Raw genomic sequence first — 16711 nt, 5'->3', positions numbered from 1 at the left:
TTTGTGAGTAAATGCTTCCTTAATTCTTGTTAATAAGAGTGGCAGGCTTCCTCTCTATCCTTTCTGGGGTCTTCTATCAACTAGTTGGACAAAACCGAGTGAAGGCCAGGCTTGTTCATTTTTTTTCTCATTTAATAAGTGTAAAAACAGGCAATGCATTCCTCAAAGATGAAGCTGTTAGAGCTCAAGAGTAGTTTTTGGGTTCTGGGTCTGGAGGGCAGCTGAGTCTCCCTGGGTGGCCCTGTCTACCCTCCAACTATGCCACCAGTGGGAGCAGGGCCCCTCTGTCAGTAGGTCTAGTCCTTGGCCTTAAATTCCTAAGGAGAGAATGGAGAACTACCCAGGGGAAATTATCTTCAATGCCACCTAATGGTTTTGTTTTTGTTGTTTCTCCCCAGGTGCTGTTTTACTCTCAGTCTGTACACACACAGTTGTAGGGCCTTTCTTCTTCCCACTTAGGAACAGAAAATGGGATGTATGTGGTTTCCAATCTACTGTGTACATTAGAATTGGACACGGGGCCTGGACCCTTGTGGACTTATCACAAATAGCATCTTGACAAAGAAAGACCCAGAACAGGGCAGGCCCTGTCAGGGATGCTGCTGCCAACAAAGAAATGGCACAGAATCAAACAGGATGATGTGGTTATTTAAACAGTACCAAAGTGCTTACTTCAGTGTATGGTTGCCTGCTCAAGGAGAAGCCCACGTTGAGAACACAGTAAAAGAAACTCATGAAAGTGAATATTCTCTTTCTCATCAAAAGTCTTAACTTCTATAGAGCGCAATCACAGGCAAATCTGGGCTAAGCTTAGACTAGGTGTGTTTGATTTTTGGAGCTGTCTTTGCTCTGGGAGATGCTCCACTTTGGAACGCCTTGCTTTGGCATTCAGAATGATGGGAGAAATTAGGAGGCGAGATTGGGTTTCCATGGTGTGCTGTGTGTCTGAGGTCTAAGTTAAGAATGGTCTATTCAACCAGTCTTACTCCTAATGAAGGCACAAGAGTCTTGAGTAAAGAACAGATGTACAGGGCGAGACTGTCCTTGCATATTGGGGCTATTATACTCAGAACGTCTGATTTAAAAAATACCAGCTTTGGAAGTAATGCTCAGGAATTCATCAGAATCCCCTTGGTGTCCATTTATCATCAAACAGAACAAATGTATTGCTGTCCCATCTAAACGTGTAAAACCAGTTTGAAGGACTAATGTAGGACATGCTGTATGTGGTGAAGCAGCACTTAAGGGACTTTTGAAATCTGGCCCAAGACTCTTCCAAAAGACAGTTTTTAAAATGATTTGCAAGAAATAAGGCAGCTGCTTGGAGGTATATGAACAGAATAGGATTGTCCCTTGACCTCTAAAGTAACAGAAAGTGTTCTACACAGCTCACTCATGCTAGCCTGGTGTGGTGGTGGTGGTGGTGGGGGGGGGGGGTTCATTTACAGATGGGAGGGAAACTCTGGCCCTGACATAGCTTGAAAGTTGGGTCCTCCAACTCCAAGTCACCGATTGCTTTTCCTGTTGCCTGGACTGAGTCAATTCAGGGTGGTGCCCTCCCTCTCTGTTCTCGACTAACTCTAAGGTTGCATTGCTTTCTGGGTTGGGCTTGCCAAGGGGAGAGAGACCAGAATCTTCCCTCTGCACCCACCGTAGGGGTGGGAGGTATCTTGCAGCATCAAGCATCGTGAGACACAGTCTGCGTCTAAGTTCTCTGTTCCCTCTCCTGTGGCCACATCCAGCTCCCAAGGAGTTACCGGCATCTTGGATGAGTGGCTAGGAGAACAGGATGGCCCTACCTAGTAGTTTTGGAGAATTAGTGGTGGGAGAAATTATTTCTTCTGGTTTGCCCTTATTAGAGGGCTGTGGAAGGCTCAGAAGAGTGTGGCAGCAAGCTTCCCATCTGCTTATGGAGGAGGAAGGGGGTGCTGGGTGAAAGCAGCCCAGGGCGTCGAAGCTTCTAGTGCAGATGTTCTGTGAGAGTAAGTAACTGCTGGCAGCAGGGAGGGCGGATGCCGCCCGAAAGGCTTCCCCAAATAGTTATTAATTCCTGCTCCTTTGACAATTCTAGTCAGAGGCTGACAATTCTAGTCAGATGTGGACCAATTCAGGTCTCTTCAAAAAATGACAAAACTCAGGAAAACAAGCAGATTTCACTGCTCGCTCAAGAGCCCTCAAAGTACATTTTTAACACCAGAAGGACCCACAGAGATTGCAAACCCCACTGTCACTGTAGGTAAGGTTAAATGACCTGCGACCGCCCCCTGACGGCGCACAGAAGAATGAGGCAGACACAGGTCAATTATGAGAGAAGGGAGCAGCGACATAGGCTTTTCTACCAGCGGCCCTGCTCCCACTCCCTTGCAGCTGATTTGTTTGTGCCTCATTCTTCTCCCGTGCGCAGTAAGGAGACAGCAACTTGCCCTTTATCCTACAGCAAGTAAGAGAGTTAATACATGGAACCCTGGTGATGTGATTCAGTCCAGATCACTCTGGAGACAGAAAAGAATGGACACAATTGGTAAACGATAATACGGCTTCCAGAGATGCAGCAATTTGCCTGCGTGGGAGGGTGACTAGTAGACGGAAACCCCGCCTCGCATACTTCAAACAGGCACTAGGAGAGGCAACCAACTTACTTACATGGTATCCTATGTGGAATAACTGAGTCGAAGAGCGTTTAGCCCAGACAGGTGTAGCCTCTCCAGGATGTTCTCACATTGGTGAGGGCTCTGGCCTGGCTGGGCAGAGGGAGCTGACACACTCCCAAGCCAGTAGCAGTGCTAGATATCCCGAGGGACTTAGGCAGACAGGTCAGCCCAGTAGCTAGAACTGTCTGGTAGCTTTGCCAAAAAAAAAAGGGACAGCCTTTGGAGGGAGTAAGTTCCCTGTCCAGGGGTGCAAGCTGGAGCTGAATGATCTATTCCAGGGACTGCAGGAAGCTTCAGGTCTTGAGGCTGGGATAGGATGTTCCCAAGAGACTTTCAGGCTGGAGAGCCTATGGTTGGTAAGTATTTCTAGCTGAAAGGAGCAATCTAGTTCTCTAGCACTGGAGCCCAGCAGGGCTTGCAGGGTCACCCCTGGGGTGATTTCTCCTTCCTAAGGCTATAGGGGAAGGGTGGTTTGGGGCCCCAGGAGATCCAAGTGGCGAGTCAGCAACACACCCTGCCTGCGAATGCCACTGTGGGGTGAGCCTGTACCACATCTATCCGTCCGGGTGCCTGTGCCACAGGTGGCTATGTGTGTGACTCACAGGTACATAGATGAGTGTGTCTGCTATGACCACAGTTGGCTGTGGTCAGTCCCACTGGCTTCTCTAGATCCAGCTCTGTAGCAGGTGCGGACTCTTGGGAGACTCACAAAAATGGGGCAACCCCACAGGCTGCGTTGACCGGAATCAGGTTACCTGTGAGCCCAGGCTGGACTTGCATAGCCCCAGGATCCGTTCCCGTGCCCCAGCGTTCACATATGGGACCCAGCTGGTGTCCAGGATTAGAGGACCTTAGGAAACCATGCAAGCCTTCCCCTCGGCCTGTCCCAACTCTGGCCATGGCCATGGCCATCTGGTAAGGGAATTCCTGATGCTCTCTTCTCCCTCCTCTCCATTTGCCCTCATCATGGACAAGGCTGCCCAACAAAATAAAGCTGCTTTTCAGGGACCTGGTGACCTCAGTTTTGCCCCCTGCCCCCAAAGCATGTATGCTTTGTTGGCTGTGGATGGATTAGTTCACTTCTCTGAGCTTTAGTCTGTGCTGCTTTTCTGTTCCATCAACCCACTTGTTTTCATGCCAGTGCTCATCACAGCTCTGTTGGGCAGGTGTGACTCAGGTTTCCCGAAGGATACGCATAGCCGGGATCCTTCTCTAGCTTGGCAGCCAGGCCCAAGCTACAAGAAAACACACAGGCTACCTTGCTCTATATGCACCTACTCTTTATTGCTGCTTGGCCAGGTGCTGGGTCCTGCCCAGCCCGGGGAGGGGAGGTCCTGACCAGTTCCCCACTCTTTGCGGCCAGCAAGCAAGGCCAGGCCAAGATCTGAGGCCTGCACCTGGCACACCCAGCCCCAAGGTGTGGTCCAGGGCACAGAGCCCTGGGAGGGCGTCAGGCACAGGCCGGGGAGTGCGCATGGCCCCGTGCGCAGCCCTTAGCCTTTCGAGTCGCTGGCCGTGGGCCCCTGGCAGAACTCATCCATGAACTCAAGGAAGCGGCCGAACCTAGGCTGGCCCTCACTCAGTGCTGGGCGGCCCGGGGGTGGCGCTGCAGCCCTGAACACTGTACGCAGTGAGCAGCGCACCAGCTGCCTGTAGCGGGCCTGGAACTCCTTCAGCAGCCGCTTGGCCTCCAGGTATTGTTTCTGGTTCACCAGCCGTCTCTCAGTCTGCTGGCGCAGGACAGCTCCTGCAGGGAAAGAGGCCCGAGGGGCACCAAACTTGCTCTGGTTTCCCCCTAGCCCAAAGCAGTGCGGTCTGCGTCCAGAGCACCCCCCCCCCCCAAACCCAGTGAAAGTGGGATGGAGTGAAAAGAGGATGCTATGGGGACTGAGAATGGCCTCCCCAGCTCAGGGCAGTAAGAAGCCAGTGGTGTCCCCTCCTGATGCTACCTCAAGCCTTAGTTCTGGTCTGTAACGTGCTGTATGAGTCTAGGCAACACTCTGCCTCCCTCCAGGCAGGCCTTAGCTTCTTCTCCATCTGCACACCAGACAGGGCTGGGGCAGAAGCCAAGGGCCCTGGGCCTCCTCCCAGCAGGTGAGCGAATGTCTCGATCTCGGGTTCTGGCTGCTGAGGATGGGGGTGGGGGATGGGTAGAGCTGTACCTAGTGGAGCCTCTGTAATGTTCCGGGGATCCCGCATGCGAATGAAGAGGTCATCCAGCAGCTGGGCTCGAGTCTTCCGTGGCGGTGGAACAGGGATCCTCTGGGCCTGACACAAGGTAAGAGGAGCCGGTCACCACAGGTCGGTGCTCAGCCTCCAACAGCCTCCACTCCTCATACAGACGCAGCAATAAGCAGGGGAGCACTTGGGGAAACTGGGAAAGTATGGCCCTGAGAAGGTGGGGAGGTGACAGCCACCATGGGGGGGACCTGTATACCCGCTTCTTCTTGGGCATGTAACGTTTCTGAAGTGTGTCCAGCCTGGGCTTGGAGGAGTGGCACAGCAGCGGGTACTTCAGCATGCGCTGCAGGGCCTGTGTGTTCTTCTGGATTCCTAAGGCAAAAAGGTGAGGGTTGGGCAAGGTACTCCTCCTCCATCTGCTGGATGCCTCCTCCAGTTTCATCATTCCCCGCTGTCACAGCAGCCCTGGGTGCAAGGATTTCAGAGGCCCCAAGACGAACACACATCTCTCTCTGATTTGCTGCAGTGCCTGAACCTCCATCACTCATTCGGTGAATACTCGTCCCCTGGGTGCACTAGGGGAAAAGAACTGACCCCAGTATAACCCCACTAAACACAGTGGGTTCCACTACAGGGATGGACTCCCATGACACCACAGCTGAGTGCCAGCAAGTTCCTTTGAAAGCACAAACACTGGTAACACATCAGTCTAAAATAAAGGGCTCAGAGGAAGCACTGCCTCCCTTGCCTCAAACCACAGAGAGAGGATTGGGAATGTCCCATTTGGGCCTTAGCTGGGCTGGGAAGGAGCTCAGGATTCCGACCAGTCTAGGTATCTGTTCCCAAAAACCTCCCGGAGACACTTTTCCAACCAGAGCGAGCAGCTGGGGCTAGACTGGCTAGAATCTCAGAACACCTGTGGTGCCTCAAAATCCAATGCAGGCCCAGGCCAGGGGACCTGATATGGGAGGCTCCAAACCAGGATACCTTCAGGAGCCCTTTGACAAAGGACAGCATCCTGGTCTAGAAATGAGGCTTTGCCCTGACTTGCTCTGGGCTGTGGAGAGGGACCCTGCTTGGAACCATTTTCCTCACGTACCCTTTGGCTCAACAAAGGCTGGATCAGGCTTGGCTGTCAGCAGCTCCTCGTAGCCATGGTACTTGCTGGGGAGGGAGGCAGTCGGGGGCTTCCGACAAGCCCTCTTTACCTCTCTGGGTGCTGTGTGGGGTGGTCTTTGCTCTTCCTCCTTCATGGCTGAATCATCCCTCTGGAGGATGGAGGAAGGCAGCTCACCCACCTGTGTCCAAATGAAAACCAGCTTCCATTAATACGTCTGAGCATGAGCTCTGTGCAGGTTCCCATGCTGGGCCCTGTTAAGGGAAAGAACCAAGACTGGGGTAAGAGGATGCAGTCATGAAAGACAGTGATCGTGCACCTTGGTAAGCACTGGAGGAGAAAGGAGCACAAAGGTTCTGGGTGGGCCCAGGAAGCCCTCACCCCTCCTGCGAAGCCTGGAAGCCTCCTGGAGGAAGTGAGGTCTTAACCTGCATGAAGTCTTGAAGCAGTGGGATGGCCGTCCCCACGCAGGCGTGGGGAGAGGGGTGGGCAACAAGTGCTGAGGAGAGAGGCCTGCTGCAGGCCATGAAGAGCAGCGACCAAGCCACCCATGTAAGTCCCGGCAAGGTGGATCTGGGGGACCTTCAAATTGGTATCTTTGGGGTGTACTATGAAGAAAGGGGCCACTGGAGCAATAAACAGGCTGCAGATCAGTAAGGACTTTAAAAAGCCAACCTGAGGGTTTTGGGTTGTTTTTGAATCTTCTTTATTCTCATGGAGATGGCAAAATCAGCAGAGGAGTTTTAAGGGGGTGAGTGACCACTGTCTGCACTCATATTTTTAGCTTACCTTAATAGTTTTATAAGAGACATACTGCTGAGACTGGGTTTCATATGTAGGGATGTTGTTTATACCCTACACGAAAGCTTGTGGCTAAGAATAAACAGAATGTCTGAACAGATCTGTACCAAGTAGAGATTTCAACAATTCTTCCAAGGAAAAGCCAAGGGCCAGTTAGCTTCACCAATGAATTCTATTAAGTATCTATAGAATTAACACCAATCCTTCATGAACTTTTCCAAAAATTAGAAAGGGGAACACTCCTAGCTCATTCTCTGAGTTACTATCCTGAAGCCAAAACTAAGGAAATACATCACAAAAGGACAATACAGACCAATATCCCTATGAATGTAAGCACAAAAATCCTCAAAAAATATTAGCAAACCAAATCAACAACCTGTAAGAAGGATTATATATCATGATCAAGTGGGACTTACCGTAGGTAGACAAGCTTGATTAAACATCTGGAAATCAATCAATGTGATATACTATTTCAACAGATAAAGGACAAAAACTACATGATTGTTTCAGTACACACAGAAAAAGCATTTGGCAAAATCTAACATCTCTGTGACAAAACCCAAAAAAACAAAACAAAACAAAAACAAAAACAAAAAGCCCACTCAACAAACTAGGAATAGAAACTTCCTCAACACAAAAAAGGTTATTTATGAAAAACCCACAACTAACATCAGAATTGATGGTGAAAGACTGAAAGCTTTCTCCCTGTGGTCAGGAGTAAGACATGTCTGCTCTTTCTGCTTCTGTTCCACTCTGTGCTGGAGGTCATAGCCTTGGCAATTCAGCAAGGGGAGAAAAGACTTTTCCCATCACAGTGATTCACAGTTGACTGTATTCCTTTGGCTCCTAGGAAGCCCAGAATTGCATTTTGGCAATACACCTCTGTTCCCAGAGCAGCAGGGCAGATGAGCAGGTCAGAGTGAGTGAGACCTTACTTCCTTTCCTGTCCGTATTTTCCTTTCATCCAACTTTAGCAAGCTCATTTTTTTCAAGCTCGTTTTAAAATATTTATTTACACTCTGCTTTGTTCTAAAAGGTTCAGCTATAGTTCATAAAGATAGTTTTATATCATATAAATATGTATGTCACTGTAAGTCACTTGTGGAATAACAGATGGATGGAGTCAGACGTAGATGTATGCGTGTGTATCTTGGAAAGATCTGGCAGATTGGAGGGGTGAGATGGCAGGTAGGGAGCTGAGGAAAGGCAGTGGTATAGTAACACTCAAGGGATCCTGCCAGCTCCTCCAGCTTCCTATTTCCCTTTTCCTAAGTGTCACCCTGCTCCCCAGACACTGAACCATTTGTGGTTTCTGCACCTGCCACTTTCTGTCCTCTGTAGCCTGCTTCATGCTATTTGCTCTGCCCAGGATGCCCTCCTGCCCACCTTTTCACCTTGTCACTGTCTACTCAGCCTGCAAAGCTCAGCTCATCAGAACCTCTTTCAGGAGCCCTCCTGGTCTGGGCAGAGGATCCTGCTTTACTCCAGGTTCCCAGCACCTGGGTTTCCCTTAGTCTCAGCCCTGACTGCAAGCATTATTCCTGCACTCCCCCAGCAGGCTGAGGATAGCTCAAGGGCAGGACCTTCATCTCAGCCATCTGTATTCCCAGGATTCAGAGGCAGCATCAGAAGTGATGTGACCTGTCTACGGCCATACCACCCTGAACGCACCCGATCTCGTCTGATCTCGGAAGCTAAGCAGGGTTGGGCCTGGTTAGTACTTGGATGGGAGAAGTGATGTGACCTTATACAGACAGGTTGAGGCAGTGTCAAGCTCTTCTGAAAAACTGGTCGGAACCGTGCCCCAACCAGGCCCCAGATGCTGTCTGTGCCACAGGACCATGAACTCTCTCTGGGGGTAACCCCCCACCAGTAGCCTTGGCTCAGTGGAGCTCCCAGAGGGGCTTGCAGGCCTGCCAGGGGTGATTCCTTCTGGTTTCCAGACCTGTCTTGGGCTCACTTCTGGCTGCCTACGGCAAGCCAGCTATGCCAAGGTCATACAGGAGCCTCCGGGAGCTAGGAACAAGGCAGAGGAAGGAGAACCAGGCACCTGGGTCAAGAATATGGACTCCATGCTCTTGGTGTCCTCGTCTGATAGGTGCTCTGGGCTGAGGCGGCTGGGTCTGTCACTGTGGTGGGACATGGTCTCTTCACTGTGCACGGTGGAATCGGAGCAGATGGGAGGTAGGGGCACGAAAGTCCGGTGGGACAGGGAGAGGCCCTCCACAGCCTCAACAGGTATCTGTGACTCCAGAGGACTGCCGGCCGCAGACAGCTCTTTAGTCAGCCCTGCCTCAGACTCTGGGATCTCCTTTGAGGGAGATGGGACTGCGGTCACAGGGAGATGATGGAGAAGTAAAGGCTGCTTTGGCACCTTTGGGACTTGGGTTTTCACCTGTCACGGGAGAAATGTTGGACTGTTAGCTTCCTAATCAGAATCTCTCTTCCTGGACCTCACCAGACTAAGGCAGTGGTACTGTGACCAGGGTACTAGACGAGGGCTCATAGGAGAGGGAGGGAGCCAAATCCCACTAACTGGGCATCTACAATGTGCCCTGTACATGGCAGATATTGCTTGATTTACACCTCAAACTACCCAGGAAATAATTCTTATTTTATAAAAAATATTAAATATTTATAATTATAAATAATTCTCTTTATTTTATCAAAGTGGAAGCGAGGGCTCAGAGAGATGACTTGTCCAAGGTCACAGAATTATTTGGTGGCAGAGCCGGTATCTGATTTCTGCCTCATTCTACATCCCCGGTCCTATTACTCTGGCTCTCAACAGTCTTCTTTTGTTGGAGTTTTAACATGGTGCCCTTGACTTTCCTCAGAGACTCCTAGTAAGACCTGGAGGAGATGGTCCTGTCCCTTCTGGAAGGAAGCAGCACCAGGCCCCTTTCAGGATGCTGGTGCCTACACCTTAAATGAAGTTTCATATGGCAAATCTCTCTCAGGGTTCAGAACCAAGACGATAACTTCTTTCCTGTTGAAATTCTCAGCTTAACTAGCAAAAGCCCACCATCCTGGGAGAGAGGATTCTGTACTTAGCATCTGCCTCACTCTGATTGTGCCCCTCTCAAGCTGGCTGATGGGAAAGAGACAGTCCAGTCCTTAGAGGAGGCAACAAACAAGGGGAAGATGATGGAAACCTTTTGAACTCCTGTCTATTTCCGGCTTTTAATTCTACTCTGGTCCTCTAAGGGCTCCAAAACTAGAGTTTGGCTAGACAGTGACAGGCTGCAGAGGGAGTCAAGAGGAAGTAACTGTATTTACTGATAACTTTTGTGATCAGCAATGCCCAGTCTAGCTTTTAGTCATGGAAAGGCTAAAGTTCAGGAAGGAAAAGCATTTCACAGAAATTTCTGCAATCCTTCTAATGAAGGAGAGATGTGACTTACTTTACAGCATCCCAGAAGGCTAAGACCACTGGTTGGGTTTGGTTTGGGGGAGCAAAGTGCTCTCAACATAGGGAAATGCTTCTTTATGTGTAAGAGATATGTATTCTAGGCCTGGTGCAGCCATTCACGATTCCCACAGGTGGTTAGAACTTGCATAGGGGCAGATTTGGGAGATTATAACATATTTTTGCATCTGCTGCTTCATCCAGTCCTCTCAGCACCTCAGGGAGGCTTGGAGTTGAGAAGCTGAAGCTCAGAGAGTTAAGCTCTTGCCCAAGTTTGGGCAGCTGTGCAAAGTGATGAAGCCAGGCTCATCCCTGGGTCTTCAGACCAATTTCTCCCCTACTTCTCCACAGCTCTTTCTCAGGGCCTCAGTTTCTCTGTCAAAATTGGAAGCAAGATTCCATGACCTTCACAGCTTCTCCCTACTCTGACAACTGGGTCCCTCTGACTGTCTTGTCCTCCTTCTGCGTGTATCTGTGTGTAACAGACACACAAAGCAGAAGACAATGCCAGTACTACAGACCCAACAGAAGGAATCCATGATGAGTGGGAAAGATCAGTTCACACGCAGTAAAATGGGCTCCACTTCCTCCGGCCTTGGCAGTCCTGCCCTGGAGGCCTTACCTTCCTCGAGACCTTCCGAGGCATCAAAATATGATGCTTAGCCTTTACTATCTTCTTGCGAATCAAGTGGATCCCCAGCCGCTCCTGGAGGAAGCTTTTCAGCAGTGGAGGGACCCCTGGAGCCATGACGGGGAAGATTACTATTAGTGGATATTTACTGGGGGCTTACTATGCGCCCAGCGCTGTTCCAACTGCCAGACCTGTATTAACTTACATCATTCTCACACCAACCCTGGGAGGTAGGTACCTGTATTATTCCCATTCAATAAGTGAGGAAACCGAGGCACAGAGACGTTAAGAAATTTGCCCACGGCAACAAGGATAGTTCAAAGCAAGGGTGAGAACTCTGCTGGTGTCACTCTAGGACCCAGGATTCTAAGGTGCCTCCAAGGTATAGCGCTAGTGGCAGCACCCACCGCACCCACGATGCAACACCTACTTTTGGACACAGCTGCTTGAAACCTCCTGCATGACCCTCTACTTTCTTACCCCCTCCCCTGCTCAGCCATGCCTCCCCTGCAGGCCCCTCCCCAGATGGGAAGTAGGAAATGAGGTCACAATAGACCTGTTCTACAAAGCCAGGTGTTACTCCAAGATCTCATGCAGGATCTAGCTTTGCCTCATTCTTGCTGTGAGGCTTTGGGTAGATCATGAACCTTCCTGGACTTCAGCATCCTTCACTGGGCACGGGGACAATGACACCTGCCTCACAGGGTTGCTGTCAGGTAAGCTGGTACAGAAGTGCTTAGCAACGTCTGTGATTCTCTCCATTCCCAGATGCACCAAGAACCATGTCCACCCATGATGCACAGACAAGCCCAGGACTCAGCCTCAAAGAGGTGGGGTTGAGGGTGCCCAGACTGCCCCTGGGCACCGGGATGGGGGCGCAGGTTTGCAGGCACCATACCTCGTGTATGGGACACCAGAGGGTTATTATGAAAGATGAGCTCGCAGAGAGACGGGAAAAGAGCTACTGGCAGGATGGCATCCTCCTTGGCGATCTATAAGGAAGACAGGGAAAAGCTTAGGGTCAAAGCTGCCCCACTTCTGCCCAAGGGCTGCCAGGCCCCATACTGTGGGGCTACGTGCTTGCTAGGGCAGGGGTGGGGCCGGGGACGTGAGGCTGCTGTGCCGGACCTCAGGGCTGGGCATGGTCTGCTCCTGTGGTTTCACCTGTTCACACCCACAGGATCAGGATCCTGTCTGAAATTCCACATCACTATTTCACGTTTAAAAGTTAAGAATTCTTTTCTCTTCTCCACACTGGAAATGTAGCCCAGACCAAGGAATGGAGATGTTGGTGACAAAATGAGAATAAGCACAAGGAGTCTGGAAGTATGGCCAGGCATTGATTTTGACTTCGGGATACTCTTTGTCTGACACTTTACCTTCCTCAATGCAACCTCTACACACCCCAACAGTCTGTCAACAGCATTCCTGGTGGTCTCTTTTTTTAAGACCTGTCCTGGACACTAAGCTGGGGAAAGACAGAGGGCAGGACAGGGGGGACCCATTCATCTAAGGGAAAAGCCGAGCCAATGATAAGACCTCCCAGCTGTCTGGGGCCCAGAGGCTGCTCTACCCTCTTGTGGCCAGCTTCTGAAGGGTAAAAAATACCTAATCCTTGCTGAGCAGAGTGGTTGGAACATCCCTGGGAAGGGTGTCTTTTAGCAACAGAACACAATAAGAGGGGCAAAGAGTGGATCAGTGGCCTTTCAGATGCACCCTGAAAGTCACTGGGTCAGACTCTGGACCCGTGGAAGGCAACAAGACCTGAGGACTGTGAGAGGGAGGGCCCTTCAGTTTGGCTTCCTCTGGAGCCCCAGTGGGTAGCACTAGATGTCCACTGGGCAATGAATCTATCCATTCTTATTCCTTTGTGTTCATTCAATAAATAAGTATTAGTGAATGCCAACATGAAATGAGCAAAACAGCTAGAACTCCTGTCCTCAGGGAGCACTGCCTGTGGGGAAACAGGCACCAAAGTAGTAACCGGAAGGACAAGAGCTCAGCAGCTGTGATGAGCGCTGTAAGAGAGGACGTGTCAAGTCCCAGGGTGATCTGGTCCAGGCAGGGAGAGAGGGAAGGCTTCCCTGAGATTTGAATGCTAAGGAGGAGGTAGGGACAGAGTATGCACCACAGAAACCTCGATATTAACCAAAACCGTTCCCTCTACTTTCTGAGCACACAGCGACATGATCTTCGTGCCTCCATGCAGCTAGATGTGCTGGTATGACTCACGTCATAAGCAACCAGGGTGGAAGGGATAATTTCTGGGCACAGCCCATTTGAAACCTCATGTGTGACCCTCTACCTTTCTTACCCCCTCCCCTACTCAGCAATCAGTCTGCCAGACACAAAGGAGCCAATAAAATCTCCTTCAGGAATGAAGGATGACAAAGACACAGCCAGAAGGGACCTGGGTCTCTGGGAGATCATGTGTGAGGCCACCAGCCCACCTGGAATTCTCATAGTAGATTCTATGAAATCAAGAAATAGACTCCTACTCAGGAGGTCGTGGGGGAATTTAAGGTGTATGGCAGCAGCTAACGGTGCATGCTCTGCCTACTGCAGAGAGGAAGTGCCCGACACAGAGAACCATGCGTAAAGGCCCTCACAGCGAGGAGTAGGAAAGCCAGCTGGAAGGACGAAGGAAGGCCACTTTGATTAACAGCAGAAAGAAAATGAGGCTAGAGATGTAAGTTGAGGGCAGATCAAAGCTAGAAAGATCTTGGTCCCTGGGGACCTATTACATAAATTTGTAGAAGTAGGAGGACCTAAATATGACAAGATTTGGTCACAGATTAGATATGCATGGCGAGGAAAGATGTAAAGGAGAGAGAAACATTTAGGACAACAGCCAGATTTTGGTGTGAGTAAACCATGTGCTCTTCTTTAAGATATGGGAGATCATTAATTCACTTTGGATACATGTACTTTCCAGTAGAGATTCAGGTAGGCAGTGCATATACTGGTCTGGAGTACACAGGAGGGTTCTGTGTTGGAATTATAACTTTGTGAGCCACAGTTCATGGGACAGTGGGTATATGAAGCCATCCCTACTGGGAGAGTCCAGAGTGAGAGGAGAGGGACCAGGCTTGGCCTCTGAGCAACTCTAAATTTGGTCATCGAGACCACGACTTGGCCTACCTTTTCTGTCAAGGACCAGGGAGTAAATATTTAAGGCTTTACTGGCCATACGGTCTGTGTTGTAACACAAGACAATTCATATTGTTAAGTGTGATGGCTCTTTTCCAACAAAACTTTAGATATGGAGTCTGAAATTTGGATTTCATATAATTTTAAAGTGTCATGAAGTAGTATCCTTCTTTTGATTTTTTCAACCACTTACAAATCAAAGCCTTAGCTTGAAGGCTATACAAAACCCAAGGTCAGTTGCTAATGTCTGTGGGCCAAATCCACCCCTCCATCTGTTTAATAAAGCTTCGTCAGAACATTGCCCTGCTCATCCATTTACATGTTCCCCTTTGTGCTACAAGGCAAAGCTGAGTAGCTGTGACGGAGTAATGGATTTATCCGGCCCATTATAGAAAACACTTGCTGACTTCTTATCTAGACTCTAGGGAAGAAGGAAGAATCTACAAAGAAGTATAATATGGTAAATAACTATATTTGGTTAAAGAGAGGTTAAAGAGAGTGGTTAAAGAGAGTGCAGAGTCTCTCATATGCAAATCTGGTGGTCAAGAAGCAGTGACAACAAAATGAGGGAGGGAAAATTAAATTTGTCAGGATGCAAAATTCCATCCATCCAAATCAAGTGACTAAAAAGCTGAAGAAAGTTACAATTAAAACTAATAGAAAGTTGAAAGATATCCATGGCATGGATGTCATTTTCTGTGAAATTAAGTCCCAGCTGAAAGATATGGGCTTGGGATTCTGGATGATATAGTGAGGAAAATGTGGCCATTGGGCTAGCCTATCCCCATAAGGTGAACTGAATGCCCTTGAAAATAAATTCAGGATCCAATGTCAATTTACTATTTCTGTCCAATTTCATTGGGTTAAGGCAAATACAATTTAACCTACCAAATTTATGAACTAAGAAAATATTAGTTAAAGGTTGACTGAAAGTGATTACTTTGCCTGTTTTTTTTTTTTTTTTTTTTTTAAGAGAGAGGGAGGGAGAATGAGCATTATCAGCCAAGGGGGGTTGGAGAAGAAGAGGGAGATATTCTTTTTTGTTTTCTTTTTGAGATTTATGTATTTATTTGAGAGAGAGAGAGAGAAAGAGAGCATGTGCATGTGTACAAGCTGGGGAAGGGACAGAGAGACGGGGGAGGAAGAATCCTCAAGCAGACTTCCCACCAAGTGTAGATCCCAATGCAAGGCTTGATCCCAGGACTCTCAGAGCATGACCTGAGCTGAAATTACAAGTCAGACACCTAACCAACTGAGCCACTCAGGTGCCCTGAGATAGAGAATCCTAAGCAGGCTTCATGCCCTGACATGGGCTCAATCTCAGGACCATAAGAGCATAACTTGAGCCAAAATCAAGAGTCAGACCCTCAACTGACATAGCCACCCAGGCACCTCATTTACTTTACTTTTGACACAAAACTTATTAGATTTGAGAGGATATTCTAGACATTTAAATTCTGTTTGAACACAAAATAGGTTTTAAAATTTGTAACTTTAATAAATGGAATGTTAATTTCAACACAGGTAGCATGAGTTTTCCTTGATGTGATCAAAACATCATTCATTCATCAAACAAACTCACTGGGTACCTATCATGTACCAGGTTCTATTCCAGACGATGAGGATATAGTTATAAGTAAAACAAAATCCTACTCTCAAACCTACATCCTGGCAGTAGACAACTGATAATAAAGAAAAAAGATATATATGTTAGGTGATAACCATCATAAAGAAAAATGTAATTTAAAAACTCAAGTAAACATGTAGAAAAATGGAGAGTAGGGGTGTCTGGGTGGTTCAGCTGGTTAAGTCTCTGCCTTTCCCTCAGGTCATAATCCCAGGGTCCTAGTATGGAGCCCTATGTCAGTCTCCCTGCTCAGAGGGAAGTCTGCTCCTCCCTCTCCCTTGGCCTGTCTCCCCCACTCATGCTCTCTCTGAAATAAATAAAATCCTTAAAAAAAGAAAAAGGAAAATGGAGTGTATTACTACCCTCCTAACAATAGGAAAAAAGACAGAATAACCTATAACATCATAACTTTTCTTGCATCTATCAGAGAGCTAAGGTCTCAGGTCAATCAGGTGGACTGAAATGTAAGGAAAGGTGGGTACCTCCAAGGGATGATGAGACATGGACACTGGCTCAGGTGTGGCAGAAAATGGGAGGAAGAGATGGTAAGTGCCATACAAGCAACTAGAAAGAAATGAGCTACCATTTTAATGAGCTGCTGAAGGTTAAGTGTGCACTAGAGCAGGAGATGAGAATTCTCAAGAGCTGCAGAGAGAAGGAGAATTCATGGCCACTTATACACAAAAGACTGGACCCAGGGAGCAAGACAAGAGAAAGCCATCCCTGGGGCATAGGCCTGGAGGAGGAGAGCCCCTGCCACTGTCAGAAAGATAGGAAGCCTGGAGATCAAAAGAAAGCTGGGGTATCCTTATATCAGACAAATTAGATTTTAAACCAAAGATGATAATAAGAGATGAGGATGGACACTATATCATACTCAAAGGGTCTGTCCAATAAGAAGATCAAACAGTTTTAAATATCTATGCCCCTAATATGGGAGCAGTCAATTATATAAAGCCGATTAATAACAAAATCAAAGAAACACATCAACAATAATATAATAACAGTAGAGGACTCCAACACCCCCCTTCACTGAAATGGACAGATCATCTAAGCAAAAGATCAACAAGGAAATAAAGGCTTTAAGTGACACACTGGACGAGATGGACATCACAGATATATTCAGAACATTCCATCCCAAAGC

General features: G+C 48.5%; 1 protein-coding gene across 19 annotated transcripts in view; it reads right to left on the bottom strand.

Moving 5' to 3' along the window:
* XRRA1 (X-ray radiation resistance associated 1) overlaps positions 1-16711 on the bottom strand; it is a 72412-nt gene that overhangs the window by 2752 nt on the left and 52949 nt on the right. For 16 of the 19 annotated variants that reach the window (XM_059132563.1, XM_059132553.1, XM_059132605.1 and 13 more), the window contains 7 exons: positions 11689-11782; positions 10782-10897; positions 8801-9145; positions 5932-6130; positions 5089-5204; positions 4814-4919; positions 3911-4398 (listed from right to left, as the gene is read on the bottom strand). In XM_059132563.1, the coding sequence (XP_058988546.1) occupies positions 4145-4398; positions 4814-4919; positions 5089-5204; positions 5932-6130; positions 8801-9145; positions 10782-10897; positions 11689-11782 (1230 nt within the window). In that variant the 3' untranslated portion in view covers positions 3911-4144. Of the gene's footprint in view, positions 1-3910; positions 4399-4813; positions 4920-5088; positions 5205-5931; positions 6131-8800; positions 9146-10781; positions 10898-11688; positions 11783-16711 lie in introns of those variants that run through there. The other 3 variants (XM_059132524.1, XM_059132545.1, XM_059132539.1) reach the window with 3 other exon arrangements.

This window comes from Mustela lutreola, chromosome 1 (genome assembly GCF_030435805.1).
Source record: "Mustela lutreola isolate mMusLut2 chromosome 1, mMusLut2.pri, whole genome shotgun sequence".
Classification (NCBI taxonomy): Eukaryota; Metazoa; Chordata; class Mammalia; order Carnivora; family Mustelidae; genus Mustela; species Mustela lutreola.
The sequence above is the reverse complement of the archived record's forward strand: the minus strand, read 5'-3'. Positions and strand labels throughout refer to the sequence as shown.